Source organism: Limulus polyphemus, unplaced genomic scaffold (assembly GCF_000517525.1).
Source record: "Limulus polyphemus unplaced genomic scaffold, Limulus_polyphemus-2.1.2 Scaffold2639, whole genome shotgun sequence".
In the NCBI taxonomy this organism is placed as follows: Eukaryota; Metazoa; Arthropoda; class Merostomata; order Xiphosura; family Limulidae; genus Limulus; species Limulus polyphemus.
In genome coordinates, this window is record NW_013668249.1 from 34,709 (window position 1) to 53,713 (window position 19,005).

Sequence of the window (19,005 nt, forward strand, 5' to 3'; positions counted from 1 at the left end):
TCAAAAAATTGTTTAAGATATTTCCAATAAGATATTAAAACTTTTAGCCAATCCTAGTGGAAGGTGTCAATTTCAGTACCAATTATTTCAATTGCTGTATCTCCCATTTGACAAATCATAGGATGATAAGGAAAGCACGTGATGAAACGTTGTTCTCTGGATTTTACAATATGAATGTGGGTGGTGCTTATTATAGTAACTGCCATTTTATGTAGAGGTTATATTTAGTGCTGACCAATAGGGCTTTTCTGTAAGCATTAGAAAAGTTGCTTCTGGAAAAAACTGCATGGGATATACGTGACTTTTATTTTTCTTATATAGTAGCTTAAGTCATGCTGCATGGTATATCTGTTTATAATAATCATTATATTGAAAAATTAACTCAAAATACATATATTTCTTAGGAAATAAGTTGATCCACGATTGTTAGGGTTAAGAGTTACCGAGTGGCGAGTGCAAAGTCTTTACAGGAATTAGACTTAGGACTTTGAACTGAAAGAGTTTGCGATTTTTTATATTCTTTTGAATTTAAATTTGTAGTCTTAAGCTCAATAATTTAGCATAATTTTATATTTAGTTCAAAATAATAATAATATGATTCAGTATTTAGAATGAAAAACTTGTGTGATTTGTACGTAATACTATTAGTACCACAAAAGAATTTTATATTTTTCCTTCCTACAATATTTGCTTTGTAGTAAAACCCACACTTCTGTTGTTATTGCGTTAGAATTAAAACAGTCTAACTGATATATATATATAGTTTATTCTGATATTTCGCAAATGGTTCAAACTCAGTAGTGACAACAATAAAACCCATATGTTGGTTGTGAAACAGGCTAAATACTAAATAATACAGGGAAGCTATAACATTCTCACAGTTGGGGGTCTCAATACATTGAAGTACTTAAGTTTCGCATTCCAACATAAATCTTGCCTGTAATGAGAGGAATGTGACCAGGACTAATCTTTTAAGTGCTGTAAAGTAATTTTCTTTGTAATTTATGGTGTTTGTAGCATTTGGTAATCTCTTCTAACAGGATGTATCAAGTAATAAGGGGTCAGGCTCAGGTGGTGTTTATTGCAACCACCTGTACTATAAACTGTTACATACATTTGTTAGTAGTGGCAATTAGTTTTGTCTCTATTCTGAAAAAACATACACGGACATATGTTGAAATAAACTTGTTTGAAAGTTCAAAGAAATGATATTCAAGTACCGAAAAGCTTTCTTACTATCATATCTACAGTAACGTTCAAATGCACACGCGCTCGGTTGAACGAGAGTGACCACCAAAAAGGGTGAGATAGTTTACGGACAACATACAAAGTTCATGCTGCTGACCCCACGGTTTATTCGGCACAATAAACACAAAAGTACGACTGCAATGAAACATAAACATAAATTTGTAATAAAAATATATTTATGAAACAAAATTAAAATGTTTTTATGTACATATATAAACATGAAATCCTGGTTAAAAATGAAAATACTCATTTATTGTTTAGGTTTATTTACAAATATTATTTACGGGTCTGTATATTACTTGAAACCATAAGAAGTATACGTGATTATTAAAAAAATTAAAAATAGATAAAATTTGCATTTTATGGAGGATACAATTTTTTGGGGATTTCAAAATAATGTACTAAAACATTAAAAGTAATAAGTTCAAATCTGTAGCAAATACAAATATTGTAATCCTTTCTAATAAATACGATTTCCTAATGTAATTTTCCAAGATATTAAAGATCATAATGCAAAAAAACTAAATTTATTAAAAGTAATAGGCTTTATGTTTCTTAAACTACCTACATTTGTCAAAGTAATTATGAATTTTCAAAAATATTTGTCCACTAGTTTTATTTTTGGAATGAAATATAGCAAGACTTGCATTGCCTACTAAGAAAGTTAGTAGCCGGTAATCATCGGGTTAAGCTATAAAAAAATATACAAGCTTATGCTTGTGGATGGGTTTGATTTTTCAACAACTTCCTTTTTTAAACCCGTTGATGTAAAATATTTCACACTCTAGTCCACTATTTTTCAAATTGACAAAATTATTTTTACAGTCAAGAAGGAACTGATCAGCACAAGAATATGAACAATTTACACATTAATAGTCAATCATTTGTATTAACCAACAAAAATATTTTAACTGGCCTCTTTTTTCTTTTACAGCATTGTGATATTAATTATTCTATTCTCTCATTAAATAACACTGAGAGAAAGACAAACAAAGTATTCACTTCTGGTTTCAAAATTATTATATTTTTTTACAGTGTAGTCTTTAGATTTCCAATATAAGGGAGCCCCCCCAATGGCACAGTGGTATGTCTGCGGACTTACATAAAGTGCTAGAAACTGGGTTTCGTTACCCATGGTGGACAGAGCACAGATATCCCTTTGTGTAGTTTTGTGCTTAATAACAAACAAAAAACCTATATAAAAGTTTTGATTAAAAATTGTTCCATTAAGCTTGGGTAATGTAGTACATATCATCATTCATCACCATGGTCACATGTCAGATTATAGCTTACTGTATTCATAAATGTGACAGAAAATTTATGTTTTGGTGCAATGGTAAGAGGTGGTTTGCATATCAGTGCACTATGGTATCCACATACTAAATATCAACACAAGCCTTAAAGACTTGTTTCATTAAAATCTCCATTTTTCTTGTGCTCACTGATGAATAAACTTTGGATTAGTTTTATATCTAATCTATTTCTGCGCACACACACTATACTTCATACTTCTTTAGATGTGTGGTGTACAAACTTAAAATGTGTGTTTTATCCTCTCAGTTGATAAATAACTTTTCCAAATTTCTGTACATACTGAGCATGTCTTCTTAATATGGAAAGTCAGTCAAGGGAGCCACTAAGATACACTTGCTCAAGTTACTCACAGAACTGAGTAATTAAGGCATCATATATGCTCTCTCTTAGTAAACATTGCTATAAAACAACATATAACACTGGTTGCACAGGAAAGCATACCCTACAATGGGTTCAGAAGGTCAAAATAATACCCTTTCAATGAGTTTATTGAGAGACTCTCCAGTAAAATGATCAGGCATCACTGTGGAATGAGATATTCTCACCTTAACTCTCTCGCAATGGGCTGGGTTAAAAAAGCAAGTTTGTGATCCCAAATTGACTTTTACAGTTTCCCTATACTTCTAATATGCTTTGTGTATCTTGATGAAATTTTGCAAGATTTCAGTAATCATTAAGAGTCATTTGTAGACAAAAAGTCAATATTAATAACGTATTTTCACTGAAAATTTCTCCCTTGATGTATGGATTCAAAGTGTTGACTGCTCTGAGTGCAAAGTGATTTTTATTTCTATAATCACTAAAACTTCCTTAATAAATTTAAAACTTTTTATTCAGTAAAACTTTATATTTTATCTGTTATTTTCTCTATTCTAACTCTACATGAGGTTGGTCAATTTGCCTGATATTGTAACAACAACAAAAAAAATCTAAATTACCTTTTTTTCTTTCTAGAATGACTTCAAATTGTAACATGAAACTACATTTGTTTATATATAAATTTTTAATGTTGTGAAGATATATATAAAATATTAAAAGTTAGTAGTATCAGATCTATAAAGACTATATGAGTACAAAGAGGTCATGTGGTCGGTCAAATCGACCGAGTCCATGTTAAGAGAGTTAAACATCAAAGAAAAATACTGGCAATTTCTGAAATGGAGGATGTGGCTAGTGGGCATAGTAGGAGGGGTCTAATTTTCTGTTTTATGGCTCTGTAACCAAATAAGATGGAAAGGTATAAAAAATTATGATTTGCCTGAGCCATGACAACAGTATAATAAATAAAGACAAGAGGTAATAGCTAGAGAGCAAATGTCACAATTCTAATACTAGGAGAAATTCAAGATTTGTTTTTAATATTGCCTTATAAAATTAGGAATTATCAGCTATATTTGTTATGCCCAATTTATTCATATACCATGATAAGAAAGCAGTTTAATTAAATTTTGAATGTAACTTACTAAAAGTTTGTAACATGCACAGAAAAATATTCCCATGTGGAAAGTGTTATGAGAAGTGGTTTTTGGGGGTGCAAGAAAAGAAAAATCCAGCAGTACCAGCTGCATTGAACCTACCTCAACCAGACTGTTGAAATCAAATGAGTAACTCAGATTGAGCTTGAGCTTTACTGAGGGCAAATCAGGGTTATTTTAAAATCAACTACCTTTACCTAACCATGCAATAAGATATGCAAAACTATCTGTTACAACTGACTACACAGCAGATCCAGGAAGGTTTGAAGTGAAATGTAATTTTTGCTTCATTCTCAAGAATGGTATAAACTAGACATGACTAGAGAAGCAAGGCTCTGACTACACATAGTTAAAGTCAGCCAAAAACAAAAGTAAACATCTCTGACCTGTAGTCTGACATTGGTATCCTAGGGCTTCCAATGATATAATCATCAGTACAGCAGAATGTAGCTGAAGCTAGCAGTATCATTAGTATTACATTTGTCAAGTTGCATCCCTACCTTGTTTCTGTACTTTTTAACATTGCCATCTCTACATGGGACCGACCTCACAACCAATTTGTGCCTGTTATAGTTTCATGCTATAACTTTTAATTTAATAAGTGAATTAGTTATGACCTTTGTACTCGGTTGCTGCTTGACGTAGGTTGCTAAGCCTTTAAAAATTTTGCACGTGGAGGATATGAAACAAAATATTTTTTTTAGGTTTTATATATATACATTTGAATAACTAAAAAATAATAAATTACTACATCAATAATATAGAATTCTCTTATAATTTATAAGCTTAGTAAGCTTTATTTGGGTAAAAAAAATGACATTTCGAGCACACTAAAGACACAATCTACCTCATTTAAATCTTGGTTCAAAAGCAAGAAATGATGGAAGGAACATTAAAAAGGTTGAGAAAACCACTAGGGTACATTCTGAGCTTCCGATTGGTTATTAATGTCATATATATAGAAGTAAGTTTATATAAGGGAGCATTTCCAAAAATGGAAAGAAGTGGGTTGGGTGCCACTGTGTTTGATTTGTTATGTGAGCAATATCTTAGCAAATAGAAAAGATAAGACCTTCTTATTTTATACTTTAGATTGTCAATATCTGTAATTTGAGTTTATAATTCATATGAAACTATAGACTTAGTATTTTGACTTCATAAACATCTAATTTGAACCAGTGCTGCATTCAATATACCACGTGACACACAAAAATCGATGTTTATCTGTGTTTTTTTAATATCTACTTTTAAATTTAAAAATTGAGTAATGTATAGTTCTAAAATCTGATTTATAATTTACAGTTTGATACCAAACTTATTGGCATAAATTCATGAAATAGTAGTTCAATAAAATTTTGATGTGAGTCAACAAACAAGATGACATGGCCTTTCACCTGTGACCTGTCTCGAAAGGGTTAATATCATATCAGTTTTGTCAGTTTCTTCATTGCACTTGTAGAATGACCTCAGATACTGATGTTATACTACACAATTGGCTACAATAGATTATTAATCATCACTAGTCATAATCTTGACTTCTTGGGAATTAATGTTGAGAAACCTACAGTAAGAAAAATACGCTGTATCATCCCTATATTCATGTTTGCATCATTTTACATTTACAAAATGTTTTTATTACTTGTTTTGTGACATTTTTACCCCTGACTGAAAGTTAGTGTATTCTATGAATGTGTGTAATAAAATTTAATATTATGTGTATTGATTTTTGTGAACAGAAAGCTATAGAAGGAGAACTTAAACCTCATCATATTTTGAGAATTACTTTTAGAACTGAGAATCAATTAGATTATAATCTTCCATTACAAGACTGAGTACAATCAAATCTGTAACCAAGTTCATCCCCAGGCCACCCACACAAACCTGCATTCCCTCTCTTAAATCAAATGCAGTAATTTCACCTATCAGAATATCTTCCCTACTTGTCCTCTTATTTGTCCATCCTGCATTCTCCTTTACCAAGTTTTTTCCAAGGTGATCTCCCATCTCTGTAAATTCTGACTCTTATGTTTTCATTTCATACATAATATAAGGGTTGGCTCCCTAAAGACACCGATTATATAGTGCACAAAGCATTGAGTATTGTACACATTACAGTCATCTAATGTTCATTTATTACTGGCTGGTAGTTCCTATTTCACCCTGTACTTTTAAAGGAGCACAAGATTTCTGTAAGAAATCTAACTTCAAGTGGTAATAATAACATCATTTACAATAGGATTATGATAACCATGCTTAGTGATAACTGTCCATAGGCACTTTTAAAATGCTTTTCTGTCATACTAAAGCCATTGTAAAAACTTCACACATTTTTTTGGCTAGCATGGGAAAAGAAAAATGAACACTTTGGCTCTTTAGCTAGTTCCAAGTTCTTCACTTCAGCAACACTTTTCAATGATATTGAGAGTCTCACAAGCTGTGAAACACTTGATAATGGCAATTAGGTGCTCAAATAAGGCTAAAACTCAACCTTACCAGTTATTTGTATGTATCATAGAGTAATAGATTGAATACAGCAGCCCATCCCTATATAATAAACAGTACTGTGCTTACTTATATACGTCACAGAATTATAATCCCATCTGCTTGTGCAGATGTCTGCAATAATAACACTCACAGAATACTTTTGGTCAAATAAGTTTCACAACCTGCTTTGCTGCTGTTTCATTTGTTTATTTTTTAAAATAAAACAAAAAATACAAATACTGTAAGTCATAATATATGAAACTAAAACAATATTTACAGTTCTTGGGAACAAGATTTTCTTAATGTTCTGAATCTGCAGACAAATATTTTTTATATGGAGGTTCTTCTTCAGGAACACTAAGTGATCTGCTTCTTCACATTTTATGATTCAGTTTCTGTTTTTTCTGAAACAATAAGCAGTGTCTCTCACATTCATATACCCATTCTTTAGGTCTTGTGCTATTGTGTCTTAAGTAGCTTTAACAACTGGCAAGTCATCATTGCAGTTCTCTGCATTCTATAGGATTAGGACATGCAGTAGTGCTACTATTGACAATTCAGAGATTCACTTCTTAGACATAACAGTTGTGGCATTCTTCATTGCTTTAAATGCACTGACAAGATCTTCTCCACAGGCTATGTCTGTTTTGCTCAAAGTGTTGATATTTTTTTCATTTTTTATAATTTCCTTTGAGAGCAATGTGGTATATACAGCTTGTTACTGCTCCAAAAATCTTTCAACTGTAACAAAGGCACTGTTCAACCTAATAATAACATCATGAACACTACCCTCTCTGCTGTAAAAAGATTTTGCATGACTTGTTCTTTAATATGCTGATATAACACATTAACAGCATTTTCAGGTAAGTAACGACAAGTAGGAAGAGTAGACTTTGGTTCCAAGAAATTAATCATTTTTTGAAATCCTTCATTTTCCACAGAACAAAATGGATATACATTTCTGTAAATGAAATGCACTACGGATTTTTTAATATTTTTAATCATACAATGGACAAAAGCATTTTTATTCTTCACATACACACACCTTACACTCTGACTTGTTAGAGTTTGAGTTAGTCTGATGTCATCAATTCAAAAACATACCTTGAATACAAATACCTTTGTAACTCATCTGATTTTTTGTGTAAAACAGACTTGTATACTTTACTAACAGCTTGCCATATTTTATTGAGATAAACACAGTAAATTTAGAATTATAGACAACATTCCTTCCCAAACACGGGATCAATCAAATGGATCAAGCCCATGCCCATTCAGTTAACTAAACACACAGCAATTTCATAAATATCAATATATTAAGATGTTGTACTTGTATTTTCATGCCAATGTCCCATTGCTGCCTGTGGTGATGAAGATGTGTCATCAATCTGATGGTACTGCAAACTTAAATTGGCTGTATTCTCTGAACACTTGATTCGCGCTACTTTTAGCTAACAGCATGACTCTTATTAAAAACATCGGGCAAGTCAATACTGCAAACAAACTCTAAATGAGTCCACAATGTCAATTTGAAAGTAACCAGTGCAGGTTGAATTTTGCAGTCTTCCTTTATAAATGGGCATGATCAATAACTATAACCCATGCATTTGGGTAGTCAAAGTGTGCATGTCACAACCTTTTTACAGTTATATTCAAAATATAATTTGACAACTTTATGATCAATGTATTTCAATAAATTTGGCATCAAAGTGTAATTTTTATATTGCAAATTTTAAATTCTTAATTTAAAAAGGAGATATTCAAATAAATTCTCAGTGGTCTGTATCATGCGACATTTTTTTGCTACAAATTGCCCACTTTTGATTTTCTCACCACCCATATACGATGTCCTGAGCTTAACATAAATTACATAGTCACAATATAGAATCAGTAAGGCATATTACAGATTCACTGTTGCTATCATCTACTTCACATTGACTAGGTAAGTGAATTATTTTAGGTGCTTATAGCTTAGTTAGAAAATTATAACTTATAATACTTATATGACATTTTTTTCTTTGTTCATATTAATATTTTGTGATCTAAGCTGCATTTTTGAAATAAATAAAAAGACTATTTGATGTACTACTACCATTGGTATAAAAAATTAGGACTAAGTTTCATCAGGGCTGATATAAAAAAAAAAGAAGTGGTTACAAGGTTGGTCATTTTGCCCAAGCCCTCATATGAACTTATGAAAAGATAACCTGCCTCTGCTGACCTTTGACAGCTAGTTGAAACTTCCTTACAAACACACACATATAGTGGTTCACAGGTGAGGTTGCTCTGATACTAATAGTTAATATTCTATGGTTATCAGTGATGACAAAAACATATATCAATATACTGACAAAGCCATATACAGTCCTGATGTCAAGGTTTTTAATTTTCTGCAACAGGACGTGAAATATGAGGAGAATAATCAATCAGGTTAAAGAATTAATTAATCAAAAGTACAAGTGGCCTCAAATGAATTAATAAAACCCATTTCAGCTAAAATTTATATTTTAATATCATTTCTTGACAGGAAACAAAAACATTATATCTCTGAGAAATAAAAATCCTCATTGATAGTATTAGACCAAAAGAAAACACATTTATATGAAATTGTATGCATATTTAGTAATTTAATTTTTCACTTTAAAATAAAACCTGAATTAAAATTAAATGACACTTCTCATTGCATACAATTTTTACAAGTAGTATTGTTTCCCGGTACTAGGATAATACACAGAGTGAAAAAGTCTAACATGTGTACTTGGTTTGTATGCAACACTGCCTGTTAGAAAGACTGACATAAACATGTGATTTAATTCCTGATGTTAATGTCTCTAGAAAAAAGATTTGTGCACATATTTAACACTTCCCTCACGAGGCAGGATAACATTCTTCGATACAAGCTTGGGAATAGTTTATAAAGTGTCAATGCAGGAATGTCCAAAGAGGCATTTATAGGATTTAATTAGTCAAGAGGAATAAACCTGTGTTTTTGTTTTTGAGTTTTAAAAACAAATGACAAAACTACAAGCAATTGAATGCATTATCAGAACAATACAAAACCTGGTGGCAAACAAAGAATAGGGACTTGAACAATAGTTTGATCTTGATTGATGCTTTGTATTCTGATATTGTTTTGATTTTTATGCTTACTGAGAGATGAATGACTTAACCTTAGCATCAGTTGGATAAAGGGCATACCAAAATTAAAATACAATTTTTGCCAATTGTCAAAATAAAGGCTTTTACTTATACTTCTTAATAGTATAACTATACACTGTGTTGTTGTTGGGTATAGGATTCTTGTACAGTAGGTGTCTGTGACTTTTTTTGATAAATTCAATGATAACTGAATGGCAAGCACTTCATTTGTTTTCAAAATAATATATATATATATATTCAGAATAAGTTAAATTTATGTAACACAAATTCTTCACACTATGGAGATTATAGGTGTATCATAAACACTATATATATATATATATATATATATATACAGTTCTCTTCTTCTTGACAAAAGTCCACTTAGGCCTATTCAATTGCTTTAGAATTTCAGTTGACAAGCCAACTACCTCCTTTGTTATTACCTCACTAGTATTCTGTGTGAATCTCTTACAATTGTGGTGTGAGTTACCACTGTTGTATATTACTCTTCCTGTAATTGTTTTATCTTCTTTTTTAAAAATATCCTCTGTTCCTTTTGTCAAATTGCACTCAGGCTGATTCACTTACCTTAGAACCACGCTTTGATGGAATAAATTCTTCTTCTTATCTCCCTTCCTACCATTAGTCTTACTCATATTAAACATTAGGCCTTAACTTCTATAGTAATTAACTTTACACCGAACTTTACCTTGGCCATAACTTTACTCTCTTATGCTATTGTCTGTCTGTTGTTTCCGCTCATCTCAAACTAGTGATATGTTTATCACTTAATCGTCTGCCTGCCTTCTAGAAATCTCAATATTCTCAAAGTCATTGTATTTCACGCGACATTCAATAGTCTCAATATCAATGAATTATAAATACAACTTCCAACAATAGTCTGCTTTTAACTCTTATTATAACAGAAACTAAAGAATCATACACATTCACTCACAAAATAAATTAATCAATAATATCTAAACCAAACAGTCTTTTATATCATGACATAAATCCCTCTTCAAGAGATGAATTTACAATATTTGTTTTTATTATATACAAAGACTGTTCTTAGTTCATACACAAAATATGATCCCACATTTGCAGTCCCTTTGATAGCTTCAATGCCGATTCAGTAGTTCTGAAGGTACAATGCCCACCTCATGATTATCGCACTGTTGATCTTGCATCTCTGAATGTATGAAAGTGATTGATGATCTGTCTGGATGATGAACTTCTTCCTGTATAGATAGTTCTGGAACTTCTGAATGGCAAATATGATGGCCAGATACTCTTGTTCAATCACGGAGTAGTTCTTCTCACTATTTAACAGCTTTTTACTTGTACATGTTACTGGAAACAGTCCATCTTCGTGTTCTTGTAAAAGTACTGTCCCAATTCCAATGTCTGAAGCATCAGCTTGAACAATAAATGGTTTGTTGAAGTCTAGCATTCTAAGAATTGGTGAGCTTCCCAACATGTTCTTTAATTTCTGGAATGCCACTTGGTATGGTTGTTCCCACTTCACCTTGTTGGGCAAGCCTTTCTTGGTCAGGTCAGTCAACAGTGCAGTAATTTCAGCATAATTTGGGATGAATTTCCAGTAGTATTCCACTAACCCCAGAAGGATCTAACTTGCTGCTTGGTCATTGGAGCTGGCATATCTTGTATGTGAAATATCTTTTCCTTTCCATGGCTCTCTGTCTGTCCCCCACTTTATGTCCAACAAACTCCAGCACAGAATATCCAATGTAGCACTTGGATGGTCTGATAGTGAGGCCTGTTGCCTTCACTCACTGGAATAGTTATCTTAAGTCTCTTCTGGTTGGTCTTCCCATCTCACAGTATGTGTCAGAACGTCACCCACATAGTGCTCAAAGTGGTGTTGCGCAGCATCCTCCTCTCCATGTGGTTGAATGTTGCTGCTGAGTTGACTAACCCGAATAGTATTCACTTAAATTGGTAACATCCATCTGGTGTCACAAATGCTGTCTTCTCTATAGATCTTGTTTCCATTGAGGTTTGCCAATAACCCTTACTGAGGTTGTTCTTTAAAAAGAACTTGGCACCATCTAGTTTTGCCATGATGGCCTCTGGGTTGCCCATAAATTCGGAGTCGAACTTCATCATGAGGTTCAGCTTCCTGAAGTCTATGCAGGAATTATTTGATCCATCCCTCTTCTTCAAGATTACAACTGGTGAACCATAGGCTGAATTTGAAGGATCAGTGATTTCAGCTTCCAACATTGCCCGAACTTCCTGCTTTATCAGGTCTCTCATTACATAAGGCAGCTTATAGGGCTTCATTCTGACTGGATCCCTGGTTGTGGTCTTGATCTTGTGTTGCACAAGGCCTGTCTTTCCTGGTATATCTGTGAAGATATCTACATACCGGCAAGTAGTTTTTTTAACACTTTTTTTCCACTTGCCAGTCAGTTCTTCCCTGATGTTGACATCTTTGTATGTTTCATTCCACCTAATGGTCTTATGTCTAGTAGGTCCTCATCTTCTTATACAAAGTCACTGTCTTCTTGTTCAGCATCTATGACGGCCACAACTGCAACATCCATCTCTGTTTCAATAGCTGCACCTGTTAGGTTTTCCTCTCCCAAAATACTTCTTCAACAGATTAGCATGGTATATCTTGGTGTTCCTGTTCACATTCACCTTGTAGTCCATTCTGTTGAGTACTTCCTGTACTTCAAAAGGTCCTTTCCATTGCAGGGTGAGTTTGTTGTGGTCTGTGAGCAGCAGAAGTACTAAGATCTTTTGTCCAACTTTGAAACATCGATTCTAGGCCTTCTTGTCAAAGAAATGCTTCTGACTGCCTTGAGTTGCATACAAATTCTGTCGAGCAAGTTGACAGGTCTCCTCCAGTTGGTTTATGAGGTTTAACACATACTGGTATGTGTTCCTTACTTCTGACTCTTCTTCTCCCGTCCATAGCTCTTTCAATATTTGCAACATACTTTGTACTGTTCTTACAATACAGTAACTCTAGGGATAGAAAATCATGTACTTGCTTGTGGGACTTCTTGATAAGCAAATAATACTGCCTATAAGTACCTGTCCCAGTCATGTGGTCTCTTTTGGCACATCTTCTTTAGCATGCTCTTTAAAACTCCACTGACTATTTAAGAAAGTTCATTACATTTAGGATTGTACAGGGTGGTAAAGAGTTGCTCAGTGCTGATGAGTCTGCACACTTCCTGCATCAGTTCTGAAGTAAACTGGGTTTCTCTGTCATTCAGGATTTCTCTCAGAAAGCCTACTCTGAAAAATATCTCTAGGAGGGCTCCTGCTACTCTCTCTGTCTCTATCTTCACCAGTGCCATTGCTTCCGGTTAATGTGTCACATAGTTGACTACTGTCAGTACATACCGATTGCCCTTTTCATACACAGGTGCTAGTGGCACAATCAAAGTCCACAGTTACTCTGCTGAATGGCTCTTCTATAAGAGGCATCTCCCCAATGGTACTTTGGCTATCTTCCCTCTAGGTACTGTCCTTTGGCAGATGTTACATGACCTCCAGAATCTACTCACATCTCAGATGACTCCCAGCCAATGGAAGTTACTGGTGATTCTGTCTGCCATTTTCTTTGTTCTTAGGTGTCCTCCCACAATTGATTCATGAGCCAACTTCATTACTTGAGTTCGGTATTCTGTTGGTACTATGATCTGTTTAACTTCCCCAGTATAACTGCCTCAATAGATTTGGTATAGAACTTTCTGCCGGTCATCTATTCTATAAGTATCTTTCCCTTTTGTTTTGTGTTCAACTTTCTCCTGGGCATTGTCCCAAAGTTTCTGCAGTGAAGGGTCTTTCTTCTGTGCTTCCTTCAGTTCTTGCAAACCTAAATTCAGGATATTGCCTATTGACATTTGCACAGGTTTGATATCTTGTTTGCTCTTCTTTTCTTGAGCTCTGGTCATGACAGCAAATGCTTCGTGAATTCTTTTTCTGTTTAGTTCCTCCAAATTTCTACTACCTGGTATGTTTCCTATCACCAGCCATGTACTGATTCCTTGATACACATGGCCTCAGGTTCTCCTATATAATATGGAGTATCCACTTTTATTTTTGCTACGGGAAACTTTCTCACTGTCCCATCAATTAGCACACACAGGTGTACCTTGTTTCTCATCTGACCATCGGATACTAGACTGGTTCTCACTACTGCACCCAGTGTCTTGTGGAACCTTCACTTCCTTATCTCCAACATAGCCTTCACATATTGGCATATTATGATTTGTTGGCACCGCTTGATATTTGTCACATGCTTTCATCACCATTGGCACTGTTGATCCATTTGCTAATTTGAGCCGACCATTAGTGGTGCACTGATCAATCACATTTTCTTGTATAAAATTTGACAAGTAGTCTTGATTCTCTTTCTTCTGGCAGCAGGATCTATAATGCCAGTCACTCTTTTCTTGTTTCTAACCATCACTGTCTTTGTAAATGGTACCAGCTGCTTTATGTTGAGGTTTCTGCTGTTGTTTGCTGTTATTGGACTTGCACTCTTTTGCAATGTGCCCCGTTTTATAACAAACAAAACATCTCTTTTTCTTTCTGTCTATTAACCTCCTGTCACCTTTGGTAAACTCCTGCTTCTGGTCAGCCATTAATGGTTTCAAATTTATCTGGACATTCTTGGACTTGCCAGTTATACTACCTCCATGGGCTTCCATATATTGTTCTGCCAGCTTGATCATCTTGTCTACATCTTTTAAAAACATCCTTTAAAAACAGTGACATGTCAGTTGAATACATAGTCATGAATTGTTCATGCCAGTCCCTGAAACTATTGCCACATTTGGCCATGTCAGCCCATTTTGTGAAGTATCACCATAGACTTGCCACAAAATGAAATACAGTTTCTCCAGTGTAAGGTGTGATTTCTCTGAACTTCAGGGGAAAACCTTCTTCAGCAAGTTCATATCATTTCAGTAAAGCCACTTTTAACTTGTCATAGTCCATGGCATCTTCTGACATCATGCCTGCATATACTATACTTGTAGGCCTTTTCCTGTGAGAAGTGGGCTGAGACAGACTGCCCAGTGACCTTTGTCCCATTTCTGACTTTGGGTAAATCTTTCATATCTCTCTAGGAAAGCATCCATGTGATCTTTTTGTTCATCAAATTTGGGCAGCTTAGATCAGGTGGCCCTGACTCCATTGTCATTCTTGTGTCCTTCTTCCTTCAGTTGGGTGAGTTTTGTAATCTCAATTTGTGCTCTTATTATCTCTATTTCTAGTCTCTCTTGTCTCTTTTTTCTAAATTTGTATTCTCATTCTCTCTATTTCTAGTTTATCCTTTCTCTATTTGCATTTTCATTCTATTTCCAGTCTCTCCTTTCTCTCATTTTCTTCTTTCTTAATTTGTTTCTTCTGTTGCCATTCTTCTCTCTCTAGTTCTTGTTGTTTAACAAACTCTCTCAGTTCACTGTTATTTAACCCAAGTTGAGGTCCTCTTTACATCCATTTATCAAATTACCCGACATGGTTGTATAGCATATTTGTAATCTCTACACTATTTTCGTTACTACTACTGTTGTGTGTACATAGACCTACATGTTTCAGCTGTCTGTCAAGTTTTCTTCTATCGACATTTACCACTATAATCATGGCTGTGGCTCACCAATTGCCAAAATAAAGGTTTTTACTTATATTTCTTAATAGTATAACTATATACTTTGTTGTTGTTGGGCTTAGGATTCTTCTCCAATAGTTGTCTGTGATTGTTGGAGATAAATTCAATGATAAATGAACATTATGAACTTCACTTGTTTTCAAAATAATATATATATATATTCGGAAAAAGTTAAATATACGTACAACAAATTCATCATACTATAGAGATTATAGGCATATCATAAAAACTATATATATATAGTTCTCTTCTTTTTGATAAAAGTCCATTTAGGCCTATTCAATTGATTTAGAATTTCAGTTGACAAGCCAACTACCTCCTCTGTTATTACCTCACTAGTATTCTGTGTGAATCACTTACAATTGTGGTGTGAGTTACTGCTGTTGTATATTACTCTTCCGGTAAATGGTTGGTTTACTTTCTTCAAAATATCCTCTGTTCCTTTTGTCAAAGTGTACTCAGGCACTCAGGCTGATTCAAGTACTTTAGAACCACGCTTTGATGGAATAAATTCTTCTTCTTATCTTCTTTTCTACTGTTAGTCTTACTCTAACATATTAAATGTTAGGCCTATGTTAATCGTTATGCCCATCACTTCTACAGTAGTTAGTTTCACACCAAACTTTTCCTTGGCCATAGCTTTACTCTCTTTTGCTATTGTCTATCTGTCTGTTGTTTCTGCTCATCTCACAATATCTATATGTTTATCACTTAATTGTCTGCCCGCCTTCTAGAAATCTGTATATTCTCGAAGTCATTGTATTGCACGCAACAATTGATAGTCTCAACATCAATGAATTATAAACACAACTTCCAACAATCGTCTGCTTTTAACTCTTATTATAACAAAAACTAAACAATCATAAGATATTTAATCACAAAATAAGTTAATCAATTATATCTAAACTAAACAGTCTTTTTATATCATGACATGGCAATTTCCTTGTCACACATATGAATGATGTTGAATTTTGCCAAAGCCATTATAAGTGTAATTGTGAATTCTGATTTGGCAACTATGTTTACCAAAGTGCTTCTAAAGGGATTCTGAACACCCTTGTGAACAGTCTGAATTGACCCATGCATCTTGTACTATGTTACTAAGGCAATGACACATTAACAAATTTCAGTCTCCGATGGGAAGTCCAATCTATCGGCATACTTCTGTGCCAGGTAGGTTATTCATTGAGCTAGAATCTAAACCAAAGTAATTACAAATACCAATAGTGTCAGTGGCTTCGATTAGAGCTTTCCATTTCTGTCTTCTGTGCCATTTCCAAGAAACAGGAGTGGAACTTACATCAAGGTCATCCTGAACTTCATCATGAGCATGAGACAAAATTCGAGATTCAATCACACCCTCATCAACATTATCCTGATATTCATTATAATCACTACAATCCTGAAAGTCAATCTCATTCTCATTAAAATCATTACCTTTCTAACTCCTCTTGTTCAGAGTGTAATCAGTGCTTCACTTGCAATTGGTTGCTCACCCCCACGATTACAATGAAACATTGCATTTGGTGACAAACCATCATAAGAACATACACAGTGACTGCATTTTATGCACAAAGTGCATTTCGGATGCTTACATTTAGAAGTTAACTTCCCCATAAGTAACATTTTAAAGTGAAAATTTTATTACTTTAATCTGGGTGATGGGGGTCTGTCACTGGTCTAAATAATGTGGCAAACACACAAAATTTTTTATAACAGTACAAAAAATGCCACATTCCCCGGGTTCATGATGTATATATTAATAACAAAGCTTAATATTAGCTCCTATATAAAACTTGTATGGTCCATTTCAATAAAGTATGTGTGTGTGTGTGTGCGTGCACACACAATTTTTACAAATTATGTAATCTACAATACTGGAATTTAGAAAAAGACTAAACTGTTCTGAAGAATGTGTATGGCATTACTGTTAAACAAGGAAGAGATGTGGTTCATTAATAACATATCAAATCTGAACAGCATCAACATAAATCTCATACTCTCTAGACATTACCTGCATATAAGATCCTCCCAACTTAACAATGTCACATTTCCTTCTCCCTTCTTTAAAGCAACATCAGCCAAAAGAGGATCCAAAATCACATTCCTGTTGAAAATGTGATAAAAGATTTTAACCTTCACAGACATTGAAATTCTTGTACTAATCAGTCAAAATCTTTCTCAACACAACTAATAATTTGTATTATATAAATTTAACCAATAAAATGTAAAAGAAAAATTATAGGAGGAAAAAAGAAGAGAAGAAATGTTATCAGTCATTAAAAAAATGACAACGATGAACACTGGAAATAAATAAAATTCTTATCTATCAGCCATAAATAAATATTTTTCAGTACAACAGAATTTTCCAGGTTTCTTTTGTACACCACAAATTAATTTTTAGCTATTGAAGAAATACTAATTATACTATAAGTAAGCATAATTCTTAATATTAGTAGCACCTAAAAATCCATATGAAACTTTTCTAAATCATTACAAGCAATAGTACCTATCCACAGTTATGGGACAAGTTTAAGTTAATCTAGCAAAAGTACCCATCCCCAGTGATGGGAAAAGTTTAAGTTAATGTATCAATTTAAAATATTTCATGGACTTTAAAAAGGTTAATTGTGTTGCACTCTTGGTTTATCAACACCCAAAGCTGTGAGCTATTTATACCACCCATTGCAAAAAGTAATTGTTGAGCATTTCAATCATGCTAAGAGCCACTCAAGAACATATAGCAAATCGGCATTTTTACTCTACATGTCACATTTTGAAATAACATAACGTTTTCAGACAACATGGGACCTATTGGTCCATCTCGGCTGTTCCATCCTCTAAATTAAACTAAAACTATTAATAAATAAATTTTAAAAAAATCTTAAAGCCAGCCCTTATCATGCATGTATTTATCAAGCTTTCTCTTAAACTCATTTAAATTTACTGCCTCCACAACATTCGAAGACAACCCATTCCAAATGCCAACCACCCTGTTAGAAAAATAAAATGGTTTTAACTGAAGATGTCTCCTACCCTGCCAAAATCTGCATTTGCATCCCATAGTCCTACTATTCTCACTGTTAAGTGTCAAAAAAGATGATGCATCAACACTATCAATTCCCTTTATAATCTTAACCCTACTGGCACGGATCACAGATCAAAAGTCATGTCATCATGTTTCTTGACTCGCATTCAAACTTTTATTTAACTACTATTTTATGAATTTATATCAATATGTTTGGTATCAAATTGTACATTACAATTCAAGTTTTAGTATTATACATTAGTTAATTCCTTAATTTAAAAGTAAATATTAAAAAAAACATTGGTTCAAATTAGATGTTTGTGATGTCCAAACACGAAGTCTATAATTCCTTATGAATTACGAACTCAAATTATCTATATTGACAAGCTAGAATATAAAATAATAGCCTCCTATCTTTTCTATTTGCCGAGACATTGCTAGATTTGCTGACTCAAACATTGTGCTCACGCCCACCTCTTTCCATTTTTGGAAACACTCGCTTACATACACCAACTTTTGTCTATGACTTGTAAATAATTAATTGAAATGTCCCCTTATTGGCTTTCTAAGCCTTTAGGAAATATAAAGATATGAAACTCTTTTTTTCTTTTATTACAAGATTCCAAGCAATAAGATAACGACTTTATTTGAGCTTTAAATTT

General features: G+C 33.6%; 1 protein-coding gene across 1 annotated transcript in view; it reads right to left on the bottom strand.

Annotated features, from left to right (window-relative positions):
- LOC106467508 (eukaryotic translation initiation factor 2D-like) overlaps positions 1 to 19,005 on the bottom strand; it is a 96,214-nt gene that overhangs the window by 22,669 nt on the left and 54,540 nt on the right. The window contains exon 4 of the mRNA XM_013927867.2: positions 17,330 to 17,422. Coding sequence (XP_013783321.1) covers positions 17,330 to 17,422 — 93 coding nt within the window. The remainder of the gene's footprint in view (positions 1 to 17,329; positions 17,423 to 19,005) is intronic.